The sequence below is a fragment of the Nerophis ophidion genome, linkage group LG22, assembly GCF_033978795.1.
Source record: "Nerophis ophidion isolate RoL-2023_Sa linkage group LG22, RoL_Noph_v1.0, whole genome shotgun sequence".
Classification (NCBI taxonomy): domain Eukaryota; kingdom Metazoa; phylum Chordata; class Actinopteri; order Syngnathiformes; family Syngnathidae; genus Nerophis; species Nerophis ophidion.
The window spans coordinates 32365044-32392624 of record NC_084632.1 but is presented as its reverse complement, the minus strand read 5'-3'; the positions used below and the strand labels follow the sequence as shown (position 1 = coordinate 32392624).

Below are 27581 nucleotides of genomic sequence, written 5' to 3'. Positions count from 1 at the left end.
GCAGAGAAACATTTGTGTAATCAAACCCTTTCTGCCATTTTAAATTCTAGGAGAATAGCTTACCTTCCATTCTTGCTGAGCTGTGATGGTAGATGGTGACCGGAGACGAAACTGATACTGCAGCTCCTGCACAGGCAAAGATGGAGGCTCCCATGTGATCCTCAGGACCCCACTTCTCAGAGTCACAGCCTTCACATTAGTCGGTGAGTGAGGCTTGACTGCAAATCGACAGAATGTGTGAGTTGTAACACAAAGTTAATAAAAGAAACACATGAAAGATATTCAGTCTCGACTGAAGAACAAACCAAAGCTCTAATTTGCCACTTTTTCTACCTCAAAGAATAAAACCCGGGACAGATCGGATGGTTTCACTCAAAGCACACTTTAGATGGCAGGCCAAACAGGATTAACACCTCCCTTACTTATCCGATTGATTTAACGCCTCAAAAGTCTGCTAAAAATAACTCTTAAGTGTCTTGCCCGCAGTGCTTTGACTGTCCTCTTTGTTTTTTTATTACAAATTATGATGTATGTATTTCCATACATAGGATCTCTGATCCCTCTACTGGTTTACAACCCTCTACTGGTTTAGAATGAAAAATTTGTGATGACAATGTTTTTTTTTTAAATATTGGAATGTTTCAAACTAGTTGCTTACCGTGATCTATAGGTGATATGTAGATGGGTTTGGACCTGATAGGACCCTGATGGGACTGCACCTCTAGCCACAGCTTGTAGCAGGTCATTCGTATAGGCTGGATGGAGCAGGCTTGTGGTTTAGATCGGACTGGCAGACATTTAGGCCCCATCTCTCCAACCCGCTCACCGTTTCTCTCTTTCTCCTCCATCATGTCACATGGAAGGTCAGCCCATCTATAGCGGAATACAGTGGACAATTTTGGGATAGCTCTTACTCGACATCACAACTCAATTTGTGTTTTGAAACTTCATAATCTTCTTGTACATAAGATATGTGGTTGTATGCTAAACTTAAGTATATTTTGGAGAATTGTATTTTTGTTTAAAAGAAATTGCTCAATGTAACAAAACCGATGCTGCAAAAAAGCAAGAAAAACATGTTTCAACAAGAAGGCTAACTGTCACGCTTGGCTTGTCACTGCTGTGAATAGATTTATACTTTGGGGTCAGAAAGGCCATTGAGCAACTTCCTGTCATCCTCTTGCTATGCTGGATTGGGAGTTAGTATTTCCAGGGAGTGCCTGAAAAGCATTGTGTTATTCGGTACAATGTGTTCATGAAGTTCCACAGAACTTGAGCAGTCAACAACAAAGACATGTGACATATTCTAAAGCAGGGGTCACAAACGCGGTGCCTAGCCCGTAAGGACCAGATGAGTAGACCGGTGGTCTGTTCTAAAAATAGCTCAAATAGCAGCACTTACCAGTGAGCTGCCTCTATTTTTTAAATTGTATTTATCTACTAGCAAGCTGGTCTCGCTTTGCTCGACATTTTTAAGAGAGAAAAAACTCGAATAGAATTTGAAAATCGAAGAAAATATTTTAAAGACTTGGTCTTCCCTTGTTTAAATAAATTCATTTATTTTTTTACTTTGCTTCTTATAACTTTCAAAAAGACAATTTTAGAGAAAAATTACAACCTTAAAAATGATTTGAGGATTTTTAAACACATATACCTTTTTACCTTTTAAATTCCTTCCTCTTCTTTCCTGACAATTTAAATCAATGTTCAAGTATTTTTTATTTTTTTTATTGGAAAGAAAAATAAATACATTTTAATTTAATTCTTCATTTTAGCTTCTGTTTTTTTGACGAAGAATATTTTTGAAATATTTGTTCAAACTTATTGTTATTAAAATTCAAAACAAATATTCTGGCAAATCTAGAAAATCTGTAGAATCAAATTTAAGTCTTATTTCAAAGTCTTTTGAATGTCTTTTAAAAATTTTGTTCTGGAAAATCTAGAAGAATTAGTGATGTGTCTTTGTTAGAAATATAGTTTGGTCCAATGTGTTATATATTATAACAAAGTGCAGATTGGATTTTAACCTATTTAAAAAATGTCATCAAAATTCTAAAATTAACCTTAATCGGTAAAAATTACTAATGATGTTCCATAAATTATTTTTTGAATTTTTTTCAAAAAGATTCGAATTAGCTAGTTTTTCTCTTAATTTTTTTCGGTTGAATTTTGAATTTTAAAGAGTCGAAATTGAAGATAAACTATGTTTCAAAATTATATTTTCATTTTTTCGTGTTTTCTCCTCTTTTAAACCATTCAATTAAGTGTTTTTTTAATCATTTATTCCCTACAAAAAACCTTCCGTAAAAGGACAAAAAATGTACGACGGAATGACAGACGGAAATACCCCTTTTTTTTTAAATATATATATAGATTTATTTATTAAAGGTAAATTGAGCACATTGGCTATTTCTGGCAATTTATTTAAGTGTGTATCCAACTGGTAGCCCTTCGCATTAATCAATACCCAAGAAGTAGCTCTTGGTTTCAAAAAGGTTGGTGACCACTGTTCTAAAGCAAAGTTCTTCAACAGGGGTCAGTGACAGAAGAAGTTACTGCAGAGGGGTCGTTAAATATTTAGTTGATTGGACTTTTTTGTATGTATTATTTGTTTCTATTTTTCAAATACACATTAACATTAATCCAACACACTGTAGTGTTCTTTATAAATGGCATTGGCATGGACACCCTACTCGTTATACCTTGCAGTTTTAAAATAAAAACATAAAACAAACAAACATTTTAGATAGCTACCGAATAGCACTCTAGTTGCCAGCTCGCGATTAGCGCTCTAGTTTCCAGCTACCAATTAGCACCGTAGTTGCCAGCTAACGATTAGCAAGCCAGTTAGTAGCTCGTGATTAGCGTGCCATTTTTCAGTTAGCTTTCAGCGGCATTTTGCTATTATTTGAATATATTAGTATTGTATGACCAGTCCCCGCTCCATCATTTTGGGGGTCCTTGGTCTGGCCAATGTTGAAGACCCCTGTTCTAAAGGTAATAGCCACTGAATAGAAAACTTGGTATACCTGTATTGGAATGTGGGTTTGATCCATAGTGTGTTTTTCCAGCTACAGTCCATCGCGTCAATATCACCACTGGTTTCACAGCTGATGTCAATAGAAGCTCCTGCAAAAAGACAGCGGTACATTAGGACAGTGGTTCTTAAATGGGGGTACGCGTACCCCTGGGGGTACTTGAAGGTATGCCAAAGGGTGCTTAAGATTTTTTTTAAATATTTTAAAAACAGCAACAATTCAAAAATCCTTTGTAAATATATTTATTGAATAATAATTCAACAAAATAATAATGTAAGTTCATAAACTGTGAAAAGAAATGCAACAATGCAATATTCAGTGTTGACAGCTAGATTTTTTTGTGGACATGTTCCATTAATATTGATGTTAAAGGATTCTTTTTTTGTGAAGAAATGTTTAGAATTAAGTTCATGAATCCAGATGGATCTCTATTACAATCCCCAAAGAGGGCACTTTAAGTTGATGATTACTTCTTCGTGTAGAAATATCTATTCATAATTGAATCACTTGTTTATTTTTCAACAACTTTTTAATTATTTTTATATCTTTTTTCCAAATAGTTCAAGAAAGACCACTACAAATTAGCAATATTTTGCACTGTTATACAATTTAATAAATCAGAAACTGATGACATAGTGCTGTATTTTACTTCTTTATCTATTTTTTTCAACCAAAAATGCTTTGCTCTGATTAGGGGGATACTTGAATTTAAAAAATGTTCACAGGGGTACATCACTGAAAAAGGTTGAAAACCACTGCATTAGGATAAGGGAAAATTGTTGGCCTCTCACATAACACTACTTCCTGCCTTTGTCAGCAGCAGGACAACGGAACAAACAGTCTTAGAAAACGTGATTAAAGTGGCACATGTAACAATTCTACTTGGTTAACCCTATCTAATGTAGGTCACCTTCTACGTAGATCAGGCTGTAAGGGATGGTCCACTCCTTTGTAGCGGTACACTGAAGCAAGTCATACAAGCCAGAGTCTGACAGACGAACGGTGATTTGGCTGACCTAGTTAAACAACATGAAAAGGGCTAGTTTATAAGGACAACCTTTTGGCACTGGACCAAGATTGTGCAAAGATACACATACTCTCATACCCATTGATTAACTGGGTGGTACTGGCTGGGAAGGAGAGGCTGTTGGAAGTTCTGCATCCACATGGCAGAGCTGGCGTTGATGCTGTGATCGTTGAACACGCAATGAATGCTTACGTTGTCTCCTGGGCGAGCCACAACTTTTTCAGGGATGTAGCTCACCGCTGAAAATACACACACAAATATTGTTATTTTGATGAAAAATCTAGTTTTCCTGGCAACACTAAATTGGAGATTTTTACAGCTGACTTTGACAAGGAGGAACACCCTGCCGCGCTCATCAGACAATCACATATGACAACAGTTTACATCATAGGTATCAACTGCAAGGCCCAGGGGCCAAATCTGTCTCACTACATTATTTTATATGACCCGAAAAAGCCTGGAAATAATATGCGTTAATAAAGTACCTGATGTATTATGATTAAATGTATTTGTTTTTTCGCTTTTAACAAAAAAAGTCCCCCAAAAGTAATTTGCGTGTATTTCAAACTTTAATATTATCCAAAAATGTAACATATATTACATTATCATACATTCCAAACAGTTAAAATAAAAATGAATACTTAAGTATCTGCTTGATTTATGATTTCAGAGCAAGTTACTGTATCTATCAAATTGGTTGCACTATTAATCAACATTGAATCTGCATTTTGATTTTAATTAGTGCAATAACGTGACATCAATAGGCTGAAGGTTTTTTTTCTCTCCATTGTCACCAGGATTGGAGAGCCAGACATGTTTCCCAATCAAAATTGTTGAGCCTCCCATTTCAACATGTCTTGCTTCATACACAGAGAAAGAGGTCTAACTCTTAGCATCGCTCTCAGCACCTGAGGACGTTTATTTAACAGTGGAATTAACTGAATGCAGTGAACCCTCTTTCTAGCCATCCACAGTCTGTATTGGTGGGTGAAGAGCATGGTCGCCAGCTTTACACACACAGAAAGCAAGTACAGAGAGCCTCGCAACTCACTAGTGAAAAGTTCCGCAGTGTTAAAAAAAATTGGAAGAAAAAATTATGATTACAAAGCCAAATGTCACTTTGTGGTAATAGCTCTACTTCAAATTAAATAGGCAATATGAGCCCATCAACAAGGACCAATGAGCAAGAATTTTGTCATGGCGACAAAAAAAGGCAACCAGATCTTGTTTTTCCAATTGGGAAAATAATGCACCTTAAGATGTTCAATGTTTATTTAAGTACAGTTTTTGCTTGCATAAATAAGTCCATTCTATATTTGTGTTTATTTATTAAGCATAACAATTTTATTTACCTTCCAATCACAGTAAAATGGTAATCAGTAATGACAAATAAAAGTTAAAATAATTTTAAATAGTTACTAGCATTATTAATACATTAAACATTAAACAACATTGTACTGTTTTTTCCATTATTGATTCAGTTTAAGAGCATGATGGAGACCCAAGCTCTGAGTCTGTTTGCATAAAATCAAGTATTTTTGAAAGTAAATAATTGCTTATTGTTCTGTGTGGCACCTTGAGACAATAATGTGTTAGTTGACAGTCTTAAAACAACATATTTTTTTTGTTATTTTCACAGTTTTATGCATGAATATGAAAAAAACTAAAAAAATCCCAAATTGAATCACAATCGCGATTTTGGAAAGAAAAACCACAACTATTTTTTTCCTCAATCTCGTGCAGCCCTAAATTGTGCACTGTAAAAATATTGGCAGCTCAGTTGCCAGAATTTTACACTAAAACTGTGGTAATGTTCTTTTGTTTACAGTAATACATCGTAAAAACAACAATTGTAGGGTCTATGGTAAGAAACTGGTAGCTCATTTGCCAGAATTGTAATGTAAAAAAACAGTTGTATTGCTTTTCTATTTACAGTAAGATGCTGTAACAAACACCGTAAATTTTTCGGTAAAATAATGGGTTCTAAACTGCCAATTTATTTTCGAAAAATCTAAAGATGTTTTATTTTTAAATGCATAGGCAGTTGTGTAATAATATCATGCAAATCTTTACATTTATATGCATATATCAGTTACTGTTACTATATGTGGCACTCTAAAGGCAGCCATAACTATGACCTGGCCCTCAATGAAAATGAGTTTCACACCCCTGGTTTATAAGGACACCTATGGGTACTTTAGAGCGTTCAAATACCCTAACATGCATGTTTTGGGCTGTAAAAGTAAAAATATATAGAGAATACACCCGCAAGCACAGAGAGAACAAGCACATTTATTTAACACAGATAGGTCCAAGCAGAACCACCTTACTGTGCTGCGGATTAACTAACCACGTGTTACACCAAGCAGCCCTGATTGCAAAGTGTTTGTGCCAATTAATTTGGTTTGGAACAGAAAGTGTTCTCCAAACGTAGCAAACATAGGTCTAGAAAAAAATAGTTAAATGACACATTTCTGAGTCACTACGTCGTTGTAAATGTCATAAACTGGGAGGAAAAGGCAGGAAAAACTATGGCTAGTATACAAAACAATAGTTAGCATATATATTTACCATTTTTTATATTTTGACTGAAATAGTGTGGCTAAAAGCCAATAAACATGGTGTAAATATGTTCATAATTGCAGCAGCTGAACTGACAGCTACATTTTAGTCTGATGGTGTATCGAAGTGTTATGTATTTATTTTCTACACTAAGTTTCTGTTTATTATGTCAAATTGTAGCTTCATGTTCTCTGTGACTCAGACAGTTGTTGATGTTGTTTATAATAGGAGGAGAGCTTCATTAAAGGCTAATGCTAATGAGCTACGGTTTTAATGTTTGGACACTGACATTAATATACCTGGAGAATAATTGAGGTCATCGGATTAATGTAACGTCAGGAATTAAATCCCCTATTCAAGGGATGCATCTTTGTATAGGCATAGGAGGTACAAAAGAAAAAGGCAAATATGACAAGTTTGAAACTGACTGAAAACTTGTTTTTGAGGTTTTTTGCTTTCCTCAATGCCAAGTGCTTTGTTACTGGGAGGTTCACTTGATTTTCACTAAATGTATGAGTGTGGTTGTAGACCTGTCCTTTAGATAGTCTGTTGAGAATTGGTGCTGTATAAATGAAATTTACAAGATTTAACTTGATTTTTAATTCTGGTACATTTCCACTCATAACTGTCATATGATTATTTCGATAAAACCTTGGTTATTTACGGATCAATGTCTGAATATAATGAGCCTTTACATTTTGTTATTACTTTTATCTTACCATTGGTATGACTTAATTTTTAAAATCACCTAAACAGCGTTTACGTTTTATTTATTAAATTTTTATGGTAAAATTGACTTGAAATTCAAGCAAATCAAAGGACGAAGTCTTTTGGAACAGATTATTTGGGTTCTGGGAGTGTATAGTAATAGCACTAACTTCTACTTTAAAATCTCAGTTATAACAAAGAAAGTTGAACATAAATTGTATCATTGTCACTGGAAGATGCTTTAGAACTGGGTTTCCAAAGTTTTTCTACCGACGGCCACGACTGAAAAATGAAAAAAACATTGTTTACTTAGCTTTCCTGTTGTAAGTGACACATAGTTGTTAGTGTTATAACTAATATACCTCATTAATAAAAAAATACATACAATTTTCGCAAGGCGAGGGCCACTAAAACTAGCCCCGAGCCGAAAATGGCCCCCAGCAGCCACTTTGGAAACCCCTGCTTTAGAAGATTTGCAAAGTAGTAATTAAACACATAGATCTTTAATCTACACATCTAGTAGGTTATCTAATTAAGGCACTGAATGAATAAATACAAGCTTTTAATCAACCTAACACATGCTAATAATACATGGTGCATACAGTCGCGATCAAAAGTTTACATACATTTGTAAAGAACATAATGTCATGGCTGCCTTGAGTTTCCAATACTTTCTACAACTCTTTTTTTTGTGATAGAGTGATTGGAACACATACTTTTTGGTCACAAAAAACATTCATGAAGTTTGGTTCTTTTATGAATTTATTATGAGTCCACTGAAAATGTGACCACATCTGCTGGGTCAAAAGTATACATACAGCATTGTTAATATTTGGTTACACGTCCCCTGGCAAGTTTCACTCCAAAAAGGCACTTTTTGTAGCCATCCACAAGATTCTGGTTGAATTTTTGACAAACCCTCTTGACATAATTGGTGCAGTTCAGCTTAATGTGTTGGTTTTCTTACATGGACTTGTTTCTTCAGCATTGTCCACACGTTTAAGTCAGGACTTTGGGAAGGCCATTCTAAAACCTTAATTCTAGCCTGATTTAGCCATTTCTTTACCACTTTTGATGTGTGTTCGGGGTCATTGTCCTGTTGGAACACCCAACTGCACCAGAGACCCAACCTCTGGGACGATGATTTTAGGTTGTCCTGAAGAATTTGGAGGTAATCCTCCTTTTTAATTGTCCCATTTAAAGCACCAGTTCAATTGGCAGCAAAACAGGCCCAGAGCATAATACTACCACCACCATGCTTGAAGGTGGGATGGTGTGCCTAGGATTAAAGGCCTCACCTCTTCTCCTTGCCAGAAGCTTGTGGATGGCTACCAAAAGTGCCTTATTGCAGTGAAACTTGCCAAAGGACATGTAACCAAATATTAACATTGCTGTATGTATACTTTTGACCCAGCAGATTTGGTCACATATTTAGTACACCCATAATAAATTCATAAAAGAACCAAACTTCATGAATATTTTTTTGTAACAAACAAGTATGTGCTTCAATCACTGTATCACAAAAAAATAAGAGTTGTAGAAAGTATTGGAAACTCGAGACAGCCATGACATTATGTTCTTTACAAGCGTATGTAAACTTTTGATCGCGACTGTATATCTGCAACAGGCTTGATGACTGAGGAAAGAAAATAATGATAAAAAACTCGGAAGTGTTCCTTACTGTCAAGGTAGATGTTGTACGGTTCACTCCAGTTGCTCCACAGGGGAGGGTCATTAAGGGCCGAGCAGTGAATTTGCATAATGTAGTTGACTTTGGGCTTCAGATCCAGAATCAGCTTGCGATCCTGGCCTGTAGAAACCACCTGCAGGCAGGACGGACGGGTCAGTAAACAGCCACATTGTATTAGAAGTAGAAAATTTATTTCCATATATGCATTTATATGCCCATTTTTTATGAGTAAATGTACTTTCAAAGATTATAAAATGCAGATGGCAAAAAGTTAAAAAAAAAACATGCTACTGATTGGCTCTCAAGCCTCCCTCCTGCATGTTTGCACAACAGTAGGTGTGCAATGCTGAATGCTAAACACACATACTGAGGCTGCTTAAGCCCAGACTGCCTGTCAGCCAGTAAGACTGTATAAATACACAGCAATGAAAGGCAAACGCTGAAAGGGGACGACCTGTTGACCTGCTGCATTAATAACATGTGGGGTCTTGTGCGTCACTTCATCCTTACTTCATTTGCATCTAAAGGAAGTTCTATTTGTTAATAAAGGGGTAAACAACCTTTTTCGACTGAGGCCTGACTACAGAAAAATTTTAGGGTGTGGAGGGGCCACATGGATATTCTTTAAAACATATATAGTATTTTTGGGACTGTAAGACGCATAATTTTTTCTAATGCTTCGAACCCTGCGGCTTGTCAAGTGGTGCGGCTAATTAATGGCTTTTCCCTCGCTAGCTGAGATAGGCGCCAGCGCCCCCCGCGACCCCGAAAGGGAATAAGCGGTAGAAAATGGATGGATGGATAGCTGCCATGTTTTGTATTCAGAAATATGGTTTTCATATTACACCGACAGAGACACACTGAAAACATGCGTTTTTGCCTGTGCTACAGTATGGCGCCATCTTTTGGACGAGTTCACTCAAAGCAGGTTCTGCAGGTTGAAAATGTACTTCATGTTTCATGCCTTAAACCGAAAGTAAAACCATGCATTGCGTTTCTACTCGAAATGATTCTCCATTCACAACGCCAAGTAACGCTTGTACGTTTTACAAAATAAGAATAATTCACAGTTACTAAATCGTCCCTTGTGTGATGTATGTAGGAGTGTTTTCACGCATATTAGTACATGCTATCGTAATGTAATCAAGCTAGCGCTGTTAGCATTAGCGAATATGCTTACACGTTTAGAAGTGTCTGTGTCAGTATTATTAACTTACAATGGTAGTCTTTTTTTATGGTTTCAGTTTTGTAAATTCACCAAAACGTCACTGTAGAGTTGAGTCTCTCTTGCTGATTAAAAAGTTTGCTTCCGCAGATAGTTGGTCCATGACGATGACTTCTGTTTTGTTTAATCAGCTGTTTTACTGCCGTGTGACATGCACCGTTTGTAAATAAGCATTTAAAAAATATTTGTACCGGTCAATATCTGCAGCCTATAGTCCAGTGCAGCTAATATATGTGAAAAATATTTTTTTCCTTCTAATAAATGGTGGGTACTGCTGAAATACCGGCGCTCTATAGCCCGGAAAATACGGTACATATTTGTAAAACTATAATAGCCAACATCTCAGCTACATGCCATTAGTCACAACGTAAATAGTTTTACAGTGGGAGCTCAAATTAACATTTCCCTAACTTTTATTTTGAGAGAAGAGCTATCACTCTGCAGAAATTTGAGTTACAAATATTTCTACCATTAGTTGGCTCACCTAATTTAAAAATTAACCCTGTTAGATTTGCCCAAAACATCCCATCTTACTCGCTAGCATTAGCTTATCACTAGAGATCGACATAACTAAGTTTTTCCAACCGTTGGAAGGAAGGAAGTGAGTGTGGAGGACAGAGCTGAAAAGAAAAGTCAGCTAATTGTGATTGAATTAAAAAAAGTAATAATCAAAAATATGACCGAGACATGTCGCCAACTTGACAAAGCAGTTCCAGCGTATCACTGTCATATTGAAGCAGAGTGAGTCTAACTCCAGCCAGAAATGTTAAAACAAAATGTAAATTGCAAACATTTATCCATGAAAATATAGAGAGGCTGCTGACGATGTGTTTGACAAAAGGAGACACAGTAGAAGTCCACTCTCCAAGGTAAAAGCTGTACTTTATTATTTAATTACTTCATAAAACTACTGCCGTTGTTAGTACTACAATCTATTGAATTGTTTTTATACAATATTCCTTATCTAAAAGTTGTTTATTGTTTTTAAAAGGCATCTTACATGTTAAAATTGTATTGGAGGGGCAAGCACTAATTACCGTAAATTGAATTAAATACATTTTCAATTACTTTAACTGATTTAAGATATAAGCTTTTTGAATTAAGAGCTCTGTCTAAGAATCAATTAAGCTGAGTTGAGGTACTACTAAAATGTGGTATTAGTGGGATTTGAAACATCTATTGAACACTTTTCTGCTGCTTATCTGGAGCCTATGCCAGCTAACAATGAGCAAAAAGATGACCACATGCTGGACTGATTGCCAGTTTATCATTGGGCATAGAGAGTGCAGACAAACAACTGTTCACAGGTATACTGCGTGGGAACAGGACCCACGCTGCCTGCACGAGTAGTACGCCACTACATTATCAGTCCATCAACTATTAATATAAAAAAAAAGTTAAAAGAAGCTCCGGACTTTCACTCTGCTGGTTATTATGACACATTCAAGAGCCACCTGGGCCACTTTTCCACTGAACAATATTGGCTCTCCTTGCTTTGGGAGAGTTTATTTTTCACTTCAAAATTGTATGCCTTATTAGTTTAACCATGCTGCACTAAACACAGCAGTCAAGATGTGCTAAAACCAAACAACAAAGTGATGACGGTCTTCCTTTTTGGCATAAGGATTTGCAGAGCTATAATGACATGGAAATAACTAATATGTCCATCCAAAAAGGACATCAAACATCAATTCGACATGCATGCAACCAGAAATAGTACTGCCTAACATTTGGAAGTATTTGCTTTTGCTGGTAAGAGCTGTGTTAAACTGATTAGGTGCTATGCAGTAGAAAAGAGAGATTAGTACAGCTTCAGTAAAGTGACAGTACAATGTGTAACATAGTGTACTACAGCCTGGTATTCACCTGCCATGACGGATTGGTGACGTTTGAGTACCGGACCTCATATCTTAAAGGGCCAGAATTATAGTCTGCTGGTTCGTCCCACTGTAAAATCAGGCTTGGCTCGATGGTGTGGAAATGTGAGAGGTTGACAGGAGGCCTGGGTTTCACTGTCGGATAAAATATTATTATTATTTAAAAACAAACAAAAAAACAAGCACTTAGACATAAACACTTAAACAGATAGTTCTTTCTTACCAGGTCGAGGTGGTGCATTGAGAAAAACTGGTTTCGCTTCAGAGCCAGTGATGTTGACAGTTACCATAGTAACAAAACTTGTGGTATCAAGTGGAATTGAACACATGCAGGAATCATTTCCTTCACAGACAACAGGTGTAAAAGATACCATGGTCCTGTTGACTAGATTATTATTTTTTTGAAACCTGGAAATTTGAGAAAATATAATTAGCTTTTTTTTTGTTGGCTTATTTTAAAAGTGAAGTTGAATAAAAACATGTTTTTTGCAGAAAAGTCACAGGTATAAAAAAAAATGAGGTGCTAAATACTAAAAACATCCATTACATTCAGATGCACCTGTAATAAAATACCATTACAATATTACATGAGGCTATGTGACCACAGAACGGTCAACAGGCACAATCAAACAAATAAAATCAATTTTAAATTGGTCTCTTAATCCCGCCCGCAGTAAATAGCCAAGAGCCTTTGCGATCTGAAGTGTCCTCAATTCTACTGCTCCATGGGGAGGATACATGGCTATATTAGCAATGCATGCACACACACACGGGATAATAATGAAACAACAATAGCATACTCACAAAAAGCACTGCAGGCTAACCACCACAGGAGCGGCGTTCAACGTGCCTGATAGTGTTCTTGGAGACCCAAGATCACAAATCAAAGTTTCCCAGTTTTCATCAATCCTGCACCACATGTTCAAACAAGTGCCTGTGAAGAAATATAATTCTCATAAGATTGAAACACCACCAATTAAGTGTTACATCTTGTTCAAATTTCTGAGAAAGAATGTATAGCTTGAAGTTCAAAGCTGTTCAGAATTAGATAGGAAATTTTCAAATTTAGTGCAATATTACTTGTGATGTCATTGGAAAATGATTAATGGGAGAATACAGTTCACAAACCGAAAAGTTTGCAAAAAGACGGGTTCATAAATCTAGGTTCCACTGTACCAAGATAAATAGGTCACCTTGGGGATAATTTTACAGTTGTTTCAAAATGTTCATTCATTAATACATACATTGCAGCCTTTTTATACAAAGCCAGCCTCTCATCATTCATCTATCCATCCATCCATTTTCTACCGTTTGTCCCTTTCTTGTGTCGAGGGGAGCTGGAGCCTATCCATGCTGCATATTGGTCTTTTTTTTGAAGGTATCACTAAGTAACATGTTGGAATAACATGAAAATTTTACCAAAAAAAATCAAAAATCAAAAGCAAGGTCAATTACTGTAAATGTGCAGAGAAAAAAGCCAAGTCCTGCAACAAAAAACAAACATGGAAGATATTCTGTGTTTTAATGCTTCGGCAAATAAAGTCATTTTTAAATATGTGATTTATAGAGGTGCTTTGGCAAATAAAGTCATTTTTAAATATGTGATTTATAAAGGTGCTTTGGCAAATAAAGTCATTTTTAAATATGTGATTTATAGAGGTGTCCCAAAACAACTTTTTGATTTCCGATACGATGCCAATATTATTAGAGCTTTAAGAATTGGCCGATATTATTCCGATATGATATTAGCAGGAATCATGCATATTTGTATCATTCTGTAGTATGGAATGTTAGAAATGCTTGATCTAGTTAAATTTGTCAAACAAACACTAACCTATTTAATATTAACCGTCTGGAATGGACTTGTGTGGTCTTTAAAATTAAATGCATCCGTATTTGTTTAGTTTTGGTGACACGTACTGGTCACAATTATTGATGAAGTTAAGCTCATGTCGCAATAAATGAAATGATGCGGACAAATGTGTTATTGGATACTTTCTAATATGCTTCTGCATTGGAGACAAGGTAAGTAATATGCAACTATAATTATTTGATACTCTGAGTGCAATATGGTTTAGTTAAGGACACCTATTATATACGTCTAGCTGTTGTGTCGTTCCTTGTAGCCTATACCATGTTTACCTTTTGTAAATTCCATGCATCCATCCATTTGCCACCGCTTGTACTGATTTTTAATTAGTAAATAATTAACAATTACCTCACTAAAATAAAAACAAAGACCAACATTGTATGCTTCTTGGAGGAAATTGATTGATTGATTTATTGTTTATTTATCGGACTGATATCAATATCGGATCGGGATACCCCTAGAGCTATACTTTTTTAATACAAAATGCAACTACTACATCATCTAAATCATCTTAATGTTTAGGGCTTGCTTCAGATTCACAACTAAGCCTGTAAAAGAAAGTGCGTTTGCTTGCAATTAATCTGAGAAGGACAAAGTGAACTGACAGAATCTTCTGAACCTTTAAACAGGATGTGGTCCTTGATCTGACACGAGATGTGACGTCAAAAGGCAACCTCGAGGCACAATTCTAAGCATTTTATCTTCTTATACTAATTAGCTTTGATTGGACATGAAGCTACAGGGGGATTAGCAGTTCATTATTGTTTTGAGTACTGCAGCTAACTAAATAAAATCTTCCTTGAGGTTCAGTATTCTATACGGCAACAGCAATTTTTTATGACACAATCACTTTGTAACCAACTTATTTCTACCCTCACAAAAACCTGAGTAGTGCTACAGAATGTGATCATTGTCATGATCACAGCCTTATGATCACCCTTATGATCAACTGATTTGTGGCTGCAGGAAACGCTGGAGGAAAAGCCATTGAAGTGTAATGAGACTGTGGCAGTGATCGTTGTCAGAGACAATTGATTGTGCTGTAGACTTGAGTCGTGATGCCGTGACACACCAAGTCTCCACTGTTTACTGTGATGAGCAGGAGTTGCATCATCACACACAGCTTTTTTTTTTTTTTTACAGTCACAGCTCAGTTCTTTTAGATAGTGACTGTTGCTGGACATCTACTGAATAGGTCAACAAGAATGAATCATTACAGCAACAAAAGTAAACACCCCAAAAGAGTCTGCTGTGACCATGTACATGTACATTTTGAAATTTAGCACCAAGCTTTAGGCCAAACAGATCTTCTTATAAGCTGGAATTTGTCATCATGATTAATGCATAATTCAGCAGGGAATCAAAGAAAACGCTGAAAATCTCATCCACCCATTAATTCCCAACACTTCTTATCCAGTCCAGGGTCACTTCAAGACCAAGAGTTGAGTGAAAAGTAGACTACAACCTCAACTAACTGGCAGTCAATTACAAGGGATCGCAGTGATCCGCACAGCACTGCGATGATAATGTCATGTTGTCCATTCATCCATTTTCTACCGCTTGTCCCTTTCGGGGTTGCTGGAGCCTATCTCAGCTGCATTCGGGCGGAAGGCGGTGTACACCACGGACAAGCCGCCTCCTCATCACAGGGCCAACACAGATAGACAGACAACTTTTACACTCACGTTCACACACTAGGGCCAATTTAGTGTTGCCAATCAACCTATCCCCAGGTGCATGTCTTTGGAGGTGGGAGGAAGCTGGAGTAGTATTTTTTTTATTATTGCCATGACATGTGTAACAAATTAACAAAATTATGATAACCGAAACAAATATGTTTATAAGTATGAATGAAATTTCTTTTTATTGAGTTTTTTTTTTTTAAGTCAGATGGGGAAACCCACTTCTTGTTGAGAAGAGCGACACGTGCTTTCATATTAAAATCTCCAAAGGAGTCTAATAGACCAGTAAAAGTTGCTAGATTTTTTTATGAAAAAAACCAAAACATTGTTGGGTTAGAATACTCGCCAAATACAGCAACAAAACCATGTAAGTTGGCAACACTGATAACTCCTGCCACATCCTTGTATTCTCTGGCAGACCAGGTGCGTGTAAGGTGAGTTAAGAAGCAGTGTTACGATACCATCTAAACTAATTTCACGGGCAGTCCCACTATAATGTGTTTAAGAGAGAGTTTGTAACCGGTAGGGCCAAATCTATTGGTATGATTCTATGTTCCTTAAATTTATTTGTGGCAGGCCATAGATGGATGGAAAGAACTGGATTGTGCAGCACATCAAAGGGGTATTTAAACTAAAGCCTGCTATGTGAACCACTGCACTACCAGCTGTTGGCCAAAAATGTCAATGTCAGATTTCCACCTGTATCCATGCTAAATATTGAACTTGTGTCAAGTAGAAAGATTATGTTTTCAACAAAACATAATCTCATTAATAAGCAATATTAATTACCGTATGTTTCGGATTATAAGTCGCTTCGAAGTATACATCGCACCGGCCGAAAATGCATAATAAAGAAAAAAAAAACATATATACGTCGCACTGGAGTATATGTCGCATTTTGGGGGAAATGTATTTGATAAAATCCAACACCAAGAATAGACATTTGAAAGGCTATTTAAAATAAATAAAGAATAGTGAACAACAGGCTGAATAAGTGCACGTTATATGACGCATAAATCGTGCCTGGTATGTTAACGTAACATATTATGGTAAGAGTCATTCAAATAACTATAACATATAGAATATGCTATACGTTTACCAAACAATCTGTCACTCCTAATCAATAAATCCGATTAAATTTTCTTCCTCGGTGTCACTTCTAAACAACTCTGCCAACTTCAAAGGTATGCGCCGCTTCCTCTTGTCGTTTTCTACTGCATATTTCACTACGTCCAGCTTGTAATCTGCAGTACATGATCTCCTTTTCGGTCAAATTTTTTCAGCTCTTTTCAGTTTTTATAAGTTACCGCCAACGATGAAATGATCCATTTTAATAGCTACAGCAGTAGCATTTAGCATATAGCAGTTAGCATTCAATGACCCACAATGCACTTTTGCCATGACCCTCCCCCGCCGAATTCTTATTGGTTGACGTGTGTGTGACGATTACTGACGTCTGTGTGACGATTGCTGACATTTTCTTCGTCTCTTCCGCGAATGAGATAAATATTATTATTTGATATTTTACGGTAATGTGTTAATAATTTCACACATAAGTCGCTCCGGAGTATATGTCACAACCCCAGCCAAACTATGAAAAAAACTGCGACTTATAGTCCGAAAAATACGATATTTAGTCATTAGCTTTAGCAAATCTTGCAACAAAGTTTATGACAATGATGAATATGTAGCAAACTCATAATAAGATTAATCATCAGCAAAGACATTTACCTCCAGAGGTCTTATGTAGGCCTGAGCCTGTAGCCGTGCTTTTGTAGTAGCAGTTAGGATGTCGTGGGAGGTTTGACACGGAACGGTTTGTCTCAGGTGCAGGCGTGCCGTCCTCCTGCCCCTCTGGCGCTGAGGCTGAGTCACAGCACAGTTGGTCCTGCCATGGCAAGTCAAGAGCACCAGCAGAGAAACCTACTTCTTCCCCAGGCTCCCGACACAAAGTGCCTAGTCACATAGAAACAGAGAGCTTAGCAAAGGCTGTACTGCATGACAGGTAGAATTGTCATGCAATCATTTTCACAGTAATTGGTCAGTTGGAGTTGCTTTTCTACAATGGTTTATGTCTGCATTAGTATGGCATTAAAGTAAACAATGTCATTCGGTCGTGAAATGTGATTGAACATTTCCCGTACAGTATTAGGATTTAAATGGCTTTTGTTTCACATGATAGTCGTGTTTTTTTTTTTTAACTTGTCAAAGAGACAACAAACATCCAGGTGTTGTTTTGCATTTAATTGTTTCCTCAACTAGGGAAACCTCTTGTAATACTGCATGTGTCAATAAAGGAATTGCACTGTCCAGTGTTTTGTTCAGTGTTATTACATGACTTTATACTACGTTATGTTACAGTGAATGAACAGCCAACGTTAACTACAACCGCTGGCACAAAATATGGACTTACCAGGCTAGAAGGATGTTTATTCAGTTGTTTAATTGTTAAATTTTGTAGAAAAAAAGCAGAAAACAGACATGACTTAAAAATATAGTATTTTCAAATGGCAATGTTCTGGCTTCAAGAAATACTAAAAGAAATCAAGAAAATGAATTGTTGTAGTCCGTAAAAGTTTCCTTTTAAAATCAAGCACAGTGGAAAAATAGAATCACTCACTTCTTAGGGATAAATTATGGCTCTGTAAATTTTAATTTCTAAAGATAACACCTGCAACAGATTACATTTGTTTATTAGTCTGTAGTTAAAAGGAGTTTTCACACCTTGGAGAGCTGTTGCACCAGGTGGATAAAAGGGAATCATGGTACCACCATGAGAGACCAATTGAAACAAAGGAGAGGATTATCAAACTTCTCAAATAATCACAACATTTTGAAAAAAATGGAGATTTTTCAGTCAGTTGTGTGTCAAATCTGGACAAAGTACAAGAAACATGGAAAGGTTGTACAAGGCAATCATACTGAAAGAGAAAGTGAAACATTAAAGTGTTAAGACAGATTGAAGGTTGCTATTGTTCTAAAGTTAAAGTTAAAGTACCAATGATTGTCACACACACACTAGGTGTAAAGCTCTATGGAGATGATGATTTAATTTCCCAGCATGATCTGGCACTTGTCCACAGTGCCAAAACCAGCAGTAACTTGTGTACTGACCATGGCATTACTGTCCTCCATTGGCCTGCCAACTCCCCTGACCTGAACCTCATAGAGAATGTGTGGGTTATTGTGAAGAAGAAGCTGAAAGACACCAGGCCTAATAATGCAAATGAGCTAATGGCCGCTATTGAAGCCTCCTGGGCATCCATAACACCTCAGCAATGCCACTGGCCGATTGCCTACATGCTACTCCGCATTGATGCAGTAATCCGTGCAAAAGGATTCCCAACCAAATGACATTTTCAAATGTTTGATTTTGTTTTGCTGTTATAAATCTTTTTTTTTTTTTACTTGGTCTGAGGAAATATTCTAATTTTTTGAGATAGGATTTTTTAGTTTTCTTAAGCTGTATGCCATAATCAGAAATATTAAAATAATAAAAGGCTTGCAATATTTCAGTCGATGTGTAATGAATCCAGAATGTATGACATTTTCATGTTTTTAGTTGCATTACAGAAAATAAAGGACTTTATCACAATATTCTAATTTTCTGAGACAGTCCTGTATGTCCCAGGCCTAGCTAACCCACATGAGAAAATGTTTTCAGGGATGCTGAGAAATCATAGCTGTAGGTGGAACTCACCACTGAATACCAGGAAAACACCAACGAGGAGAGACAACATCCCAGATTGACCCCTGTAGGGGTAAAAAACGGATACGTGACATAGACTCATAATTCTGCAGTATAAGAGATGAGCATACAGTAAATGCAAATTATCCGCATACTGAGTGAACATGCTTCTATCGCTTATTCCCTTTCGGGGTCGCGGGGGGCGCTGGCGCCTATCTCAGCTACAATCGGGCGGAAGGCAGGGTACACCCTGGACAAGGGAATAAGCGGTAGAAAATGGATGGATGGATGAGTGAACATGAGGTACTGTTAAAAAATAATTGTGAACCAGAAGAGGGCAGAATTTTGATGTGTGATGTTCATAGATATGCTGTTTACCATTACCATGTTGTTATTCTCATCACATATACCAATCAGTGAATAATTAGCCTGAAACAACAAAACTGTGAATAAGTATAGTTCCTGCTTTTTATACTTTAGTGAATTGTTTTCCTATTTGTGGCGGATTTACAGTACTATTATTTACATAGACTAATCTTTGCATGAGTTACTCAATGACTACCATGAATTGATTAACGTGGACAAACCAGTTGAAAAACTTATTCGGATGTTACCATTTTGTGGTCAATTGTACGGAATATGTACTGTACTGTGCAATCTACTAATAAAAGTTTCAATCAATCAACCAGACTAACAAGAGGACTTGCCTTAAAAAGCTGCGTTTGGTGTAGTTGATTGTTTGATGCTGCCCTCTGTAGTCAATGCACAGTTTTCTCACTCAGTTAATTTTAACTAAGAATATATAATTTTTGCAGAGGAGTACAAGCAAAAAAAAAAACTTACATTGTAACATTCAAAGGGTGGGCATGGCTGTGTTGAAATCTTCCTGGCTTTTGATGCTGGAAAAACACAAACAGATGTTGATTGGTTAATGTCCGTAAATGTGAAAATTGGTTTAAAAAAAAAAAACCCTCTCGTTATAATGTAGGTCATTATCATCAACATGCATCCTTTTGAAAAAAAATATTGAGATGAAAAAAAAAAAAGACCAGCGACTACAGTATTTGCCCATTTAAAATACAAAGTGGCATTAGGGCCACACTGAAAAAAATAAATTCAATTACAAGACCTGCTATGAAAATAGATAAGGTAATTTAATAAGCTTATAACATAAGCTAATATAACATAGTATGACAATTTACAACAGCCCCCATCTTAAAGCAAGTACTGTTTATGATGCTTGTTCACAAAATGTAGACTTTCCTACCTAATATTACAATATCATGCATTCAAAATAATTACTTTCTTCTTGGCAAATTTTTTTCTCAAAATCTATCGCATTTTTCACACAATTGTACCCCCCCCCCCAACCCAAGTCATATTTTACCTTCATTCTAGTAATTAAGACTTTACTCTCACATTTCATCAACACATTTGGAAGACCTATTTGCTTGTTTTGGTCTCAGAAAAGACCAGAGGCAGTTACGCGGTATCCTATAACATCACAGCAGCTGAGGAGCACATGTACTGGATGAATTAATTCATTGATTAGTGAGAGCAGAACCAAAGTGGAAAAACAGCCGCGTGAACTGTGACTATGGCGACGACGTCTGATGTTCGTGTAGCACAATGCTTTGTAAACAGAAACTGGAACATTCAGAGCAAATAATAAAAACAAGCCATCATCAGCATAGAGAAACACTGCAGGACATCACAAATGCATGTATATTTAAATAAAAAGGTTCCACGGTTATTTAGCTATACTTGTTCCAAACAGACATGTAAACATGGGCTACATCAGAGGTGTAAAACCTAAAGAGATGTGGCCCGCAGAAAGGCATGTCTATAAGGGTATTTCATAATTTTTGCTGAATGTTTCATTTTTGACAGAAAAAAATTGTACTGCATGCAAATGCATTTCCTCTGAACTCAATATTATTTGATGCAAAAAACATGTTTTTGTCATTGAAACCCCTTTCGAAATGTATATTCTGAAATAGCTGAACTTTAATACCTTCTTGTCACCTTGGCCAATTATTGCAAAGCATTTGTTTAATCGGTTTGTTGGCATACAATATGATAAATAAAAGGAAAGAGCAATAATAATATAATAGCATGTGGCGATTAAACATTTTTAGGGATTTAATGATCAACGTTATTAATGATAACAGTGGTAAAACTCCAGATGTTAATGTTTTAAATCAAACAATTCTGGAAAAACCGTGATTGATAATTGCAACTTTGACAAACTCACGGAGGGACGAGCGCCAGCTTACAAGCTTGAATGCTAACATGAAAACAAGAGGCACTAATGTCTTTCTCCATAAAGAAATTACACACACCAATCAAGGCTTATAAAAAAAAAACATTGCTGTCTGAGCAACTAAACCAGGGGTAGGGAACCTAAGGCTCTAGAGCCAGATGTGGCTCTTTTGATGACTCCATCTGGCTCTCAGATAAATCTTAGCTGACATTGCTAAACATGATAAGTAATGAATAATTCCGCTGGTAATCACAGTGCTAAAAATAACGTTCAAATTATAAAACATTCCTTATGCATTTTAAACCAACCATCCATTTTCACCTGTTCAAGAAGTCGCATTAATGGTAAGAAGTATTATATTTATTATTGGTTAGCTTTGGAATAACATTGTTTTTAAAAAGAATAAGAAACTTATTATACTCTACAAATGTTGGTCTTACTTGAAAATCCACGCATTTAGTAGTATTATATGGCTCTCACGGAAATACATTTTGAAATATTTGGCTTTTTCAGTCCAAAAGTTTCCCGACCCCTGAACTTAACTATTCTACTGTGCACATTGAACCTGCTCTCTAAGAACAGATCAATCGTCCTAGTTTTACGGTGCGTTCAAGGATTGCTGAACAGTGTATGCGGCAAATCTCGCCAGAAATAATAAACACTAGCTTTTATTTGTTACGCACTTTTCATTTAAATAAATCTTAAAGTATTATAGTACAAACCGATAATTAGAACAATCAAAGCTTTGCCATTAAAATAGATAAATTACTAACACAATGAGTGAAGCATAAGAAACACAAAATATGCAAAATAGTGTTATTTTCTAACAGTTTGTCTATTTAATTTAATTAATTTAAAAATAAATACCTTGGTCAAAAGATTTCTGTGTGTGCATAAGTACTTTTCGAGCACATTCGACATTACAGAGATAATACTTTTTTTTATATTGTTACCACCCTAGTCAGCAATAAATAAAGATTACTGAAACAACATCAAAATAAATCATTAATGAAAGGGATCAGCAAAAAAGTTAAATTTAATAATAACTGCCCCCTAATCTCACAAACACATTATAGCTATTCAACTCAGGAGCTCAGTGGCTAGAGTGTCCGCCCTGAGATCGGTAGGTCGTGAGTTCAAACCCCGGCCGAGTCATATCAAAGACTATAAAAATGGGACCCATTACCTCCCTGCTTGGCACTCAGCATCAAGGGTTGGAATTGGGGGTTAAATCACCAAAATGATTCCTAGGCGTGGCCACCGCTGCTGCTCATTGCTCCTCTCACCACCCAGTGGGTGAATATGGGGATGGGTCAAATGCAGAGAGTAGATGCAGAGAGTAATTTCACGCACACACTAGGGCAGTGGTTCTTAAGCTGGGTTCGATCGAACCCTAGAGGTTCGGTGAGTCGGCCTCAGGGGTTCGGCAGAGGTCAAAACACACCCGACTCATCGCGTAAATACAAACTTCTCCCTATCGGCATATTACGTATACGGCAACAGCTGACTAAATTTGCAGGTGTGTAATTTGTTGTGAGTTTATGCACTGTGTTGGTTTTGTTGTCTAAACAAGGTGATGTTCATGCACGGTTCATTTTGTGCACCAGTAAAAAATACATGGTAACACTTCAGTATAGGGATCATATTCACCATTAATTAGTTTCTTATTAACATGCAAATTAGTAACATATTGTCTCTTAACTAGTTATTATTAAGTACTTATTAATGCCTTATTTGGCATGACCTTATTATGACCCTAACCCTAACCAAATAACTCTAAATGAAGTCTTTATGACTTAGAATATGTTCCATTAGTGTCCAAATAACTCTAAATTAAGTGTTTTTTTACTTACAATATGTTCCCCATACTAAAGTGTTACCAAAAACATATAACTTTGTCTTGAGTTTGAAAAAAAGATCTATATTTTATTTTTAACTAAAGAAGGGCTCGGTGAATGCACATATGAAACTGGTGGGGTTCGGTACCTCAAACAAGGTTAAGAACCACTGCACTACGGTGAGTGTGTGTGACTCATTGGTACTTTAACTTTGACTTTTTTATAGGAAGATTAAGCCCATATTTCTATTTCAGAACATACACCAACAATACACAAAACATCAGGTTAGGTTGCTATCATGATATTTCAGTCATCATACAAGTACATTGTAACAGTGTCGGTCTCATTTTACATCCATCCATCCATTTTTCTACTGTTTGTCCCCTTAGGGGTCGCGGATGGTGCAGGTAATTAAAGTTACTAATAGTACCTCAAAAGTTGTTTTCATTAATCATCAGCCAATAAAATACTTGCAAGTGTCTTGAGCAAATATTTGTTTTGGTCCCATCCATTCATCCATCCATCCATCATCTTCCGCTTATCCGAGGTCGGGTCACGGGGGCAGCAGCCTAAGCAGGGAAGCCCAGACTTCCCTCTCTCCAGCCACTTCGTCTAGCTCTTCCCGGGGGATCCCGAGGCGTTCCCAGGCCAGCCGGGAGACATAGTCTTCCCAACGTGTCCTGGGTCTTCCCCGTGGCCTCCTACCAGCTGGACGTGCCCATGCCCGAACCACCTGATCTGGCTCCTCTCGATGTGGAGGAGCAGCGGCTTTACGTTGAGCTCCCCCCGGATGGCAGAGCTTCTCACCCTATCTCTAAGGGAGAGCCCAGCCACCCGGCGGAGGAAACTCATTTCGGACGCTTGTACCCGTGATCTTATCCTTTCGGTCATGACCCAAAGCTCATGACCATAGGTGAGGATGGGAACGTAGATCGACCGGTAAATTGAGAGCTTTGCCTTCCGGCTCAGCTCCTTCTTCACCACAACGGATCGATACAACGTCCGCATTACTGAAGACGCCGCACCGATCCGCCTGTCGATCTCACGATCCACTCTTCCCCCACTCGTGAACAAGACTCCTAGGTACTTGAACTCCTCCACTTGGGGCAGGGTCTCCTCCCCAACCCGGAGATGGCACTCCACCCTTTTCCGGGCGAGAACCATGGACTCGGACTTGGAGGTGCTGATTCTCATTCCGGTCGCTTCACACTCGGCTGCGAACCGATCCAGTGAGAGCTGAAGATCCCGGCCAGATGAAGCCATCAGGACTACATCATCTGCAAAAAGCAGAGACCTAATCCCGTGGCCACCAAACCGGATCCCCTCAACGCCTTGGCTGTGCCTAGAAATTCTGTCCATAAAAGTTATGAACAGAATCGGTGACAAAGGACAGCCTTGGCGGAGTCCAACCCTCACTGGAAACGTGTCCGACTTACTGCCAGCAATGCGGACCAAGCTCTGACACTGATCATACAGGGAGCGGACTGCCACAATAAGACAGTCCGGTACCCCATACTCCCTGAGCACTCCCCACAGGACTTCCCGAGGGACACGGTCGAATGCCTTCTCCAAGTCCACAAAGCACATGTAGACTGGTTGGGCAAACTCCCATCCACCCTCAAGAACCCTGCCGAGAGTATAGAGCTGGTCCACAGTTCCACGACCAGGACGAAAACCACACTGTTCCTCCTGAATCCGAGGTTCGACTATCCGGCGAAGCCTCCTCTCCAGTACACCTGAATAAACCTTATCGGGAAGGCTGAGGAGTGTGATCCCACGGTAGTTTTGGTCCCTTAAGTCTAAATTTATACCTGCATTGTCATCTCCATCCTTCCTTGTGGATCATTAAAGTTTGTCTAAGTCTAAACTTGCATGACCTGGCTAGACGAAATTAGCCAATTTGTGCCAAGTGTAATTTGCACATGCAAAGGAAGCATTCATTCCTGGCTCTTCTTTTTCTTTACCAAGCACCCATCCTGTCTGACTCACCTCCTCCCACTGGCAGCGGAATGTTTTTTTTTTTTTTTTTTTAAACACCGTCTTCGTTACAATGATGATTGGCAGCGACAATATAACTTTCCAAGATGTTCATTTAAAATTATTGTCATTACTATTTAAGGTGGTTGTGGGAAGTAAAGCCAACTTGTCCAACTTGTCACTAAGACACAACGAGCAAACAATTTCACCAAGGTGTTGTAGAAAGTATTTAAAATAAAAACAAGCAGTACGTTCTTACATTGCCTCGGTGGATTTCCTTTGGTCTCACGTTGCTTCGTTTAGGTTTAAAATCCTCGCTAAAACTATTTAAAAAAAAAAATAGTTAGTTCATCCACACGACCTCTACTCACTGTCGCTACCAACTCGCTGTAATCATCCGTGTGAATCATTCCGGCTGAAGGAATCACATGGGGTGACGTCACATAAGATGGGCGGAGCCAACGAAGAGACGTTCAATGAACCTCAGAAATATCAATGTTTACACAGGTTCAATGACATTTAAAAAGCAACTCCGGTATCAGTGCGACAGTCGACAAATTTGGCAAAATATAGGAAGAAACCATGAATTGATTTACGTGGACCCCGACTTAAACAAGTTGAAAAACGTATTCGGGTGTTACCATTTAGACTAGTGGTTCTTAACCTTGTTGGAAGTACCGAACCCTATTACTTTCATATGCGCATTCACCGAACCCTTCTTAGTGAAAAATAAAATGTTTTTTGTTTTTCTTTTAATTCAAGACAAAGTTATGTGTTTTTGGTAACACTTTAGTGAGGAGAACATATTCTCAGTAATAAAGACTTAATTTAAAGGTTTTTTGACCCTAGGGGAACATATTCTAAGTAACAAAGACTTAATTTGGAGTAATTTGGTTAGGGTTAGGGTCAGGTTTAGAGGGTTAGGGTTATAATGAGGCCATGCAGAATAAGGCATAAGTACTTAATAATTACTAGTTAAGAGCCAATATGTTACTAATTTGCATGTTAATAAGCAACGATAATTAATGGTGAATGTGTTCCCCATACTAAAGTGTTTCCTTGCATGGCAGCTCCCTCCATCAGTGTGTGAATGTGTGTGTGAATGGGTAAATGTGGAAGTAGTGTCAAAGCGCTTTGAGTACCTTGAAGGTAGAAAAGCGCTATAAAAGTACAACCCATTTATTTATTTATTTATTTATTACTGGTGCACAAAATGAACCGTGTATGAACATCACCTTGTTCAAACACAAAAAACAACACAGTGCATAAACTCACAACAAATTACACACTTGCAAATCAGTGTGACTTCTGCTGTTGCTGTATCCGTAATACGCCGATAGGGAGAGGTTTTTATTGACACGATGAGTCGGGTGTGTTTTGACCTCAGCCGGACCCCTGGGGCCGACTCACCGAACCCCTAGGGTTCGATCGAACCCAGGTTAAGAACCACTGATTTAGACAGTGGTCAATTGTACGGAATATGTACTGTACTGTGCAATCTACTAATAAAAGTTTCAATCAATCAATCCAAAAGAAAAATAGAAATAGTGCAAAAGGAGGTAAGGTGCACAGTCCAGTCCTGACAACGATTTATGTTCAAGGTGTTGTTTACAGTAAATAAATATTATACTATATGCATATATACCTCCAAAGACATGCACCTGGGGATAAGTTGATTGGCAACACTAAATTGGCCCTAGTGTGTGAATTTGAGTGTGAATGTTGTCTGTCTATCTGTGTTGCCCCTGTGATTAGGTGGCGACTTGTCCAGGGTGTTCCACGCCTTCCACCCGAATGCAGCTGAGATAGGCACCAGCGACCCCCCGCAACCCCAAAAGGGACAAGCGGTAAAAATGGATGAATGGATGCGTATATACAGAGGCACTCTGATTGTGGTTGAGCCAAACAGCCTCTGAGATGCATCACTTCAACAGTAAAAACAAACCAAAAGAGATAATTGTAGAGACACATGCAAATGTTTTATTATATGTCATGAAAACACTAACGCAATACTGTAACATTTAATTGACACATGACGCATCCAGTTGTTTTGAGATTCTAGCAGACCTATTGAGGCAATTTAAATATCTGTTTATTAGGGCTCTCAAAATTAAATTTTTTTAAAAGACATTTTTG

General features: G+C 37.5%; 1 protein-coding gene across 1 annotated transcript in view; it reads right to left on the bottom strand.

Annotated features, from left to right (window-relative positions):
* The window catches only part of lepr (leptin receptor), a 37002-nt gene extending 11144 nt beyond the window's left edge, over positions 1–25858 (bottom strand). Inside the window, exons 1-13 of the mRNA XM_061883712.1 lie at positions 25705–25858; positions 20211–20266; positions 19380–19432; positions 17411–17635; positions 12932–13061; positions 12351–12535; positions 12117–12262; positions 9017–9158; positions 4144–4304; positions 3949–4054; positions 3030–3129; positions 659–873; positions 64–218 (exon numbers count right to left, since the gene is read on the bottom strand). Coding sequence (XP_061739696.1) covers positions 64–218; positions 659–873; positions 3030–3129; positions 3949–4054; positions 4144–4304; positions 9017–9158; positions 12117–12262; positions 12351–12535; positions 12932–13061; positions 17411–17635; positions 19380–19432; positions 20211–20212 — 1620 coding nt within the window. The 5' untranslated portion in view covers positions 20213–20266; positions 25705–25858. The remainder of the gene's footprint in view (positions 1–63; positions 219–658; positions 874–3029; positions 3130–3948; positions 4055–4143; positions 4305–9016; positions 9159–12116; positions 12263–12350; positions 12536–12931; positions 13062–17410; positions 17636–19379; positions 19433–20210; positions 20267–25704) is intronic.
* Between the last annotated feature and the right edge of the window lie 1723 nt (positions 25859–27581).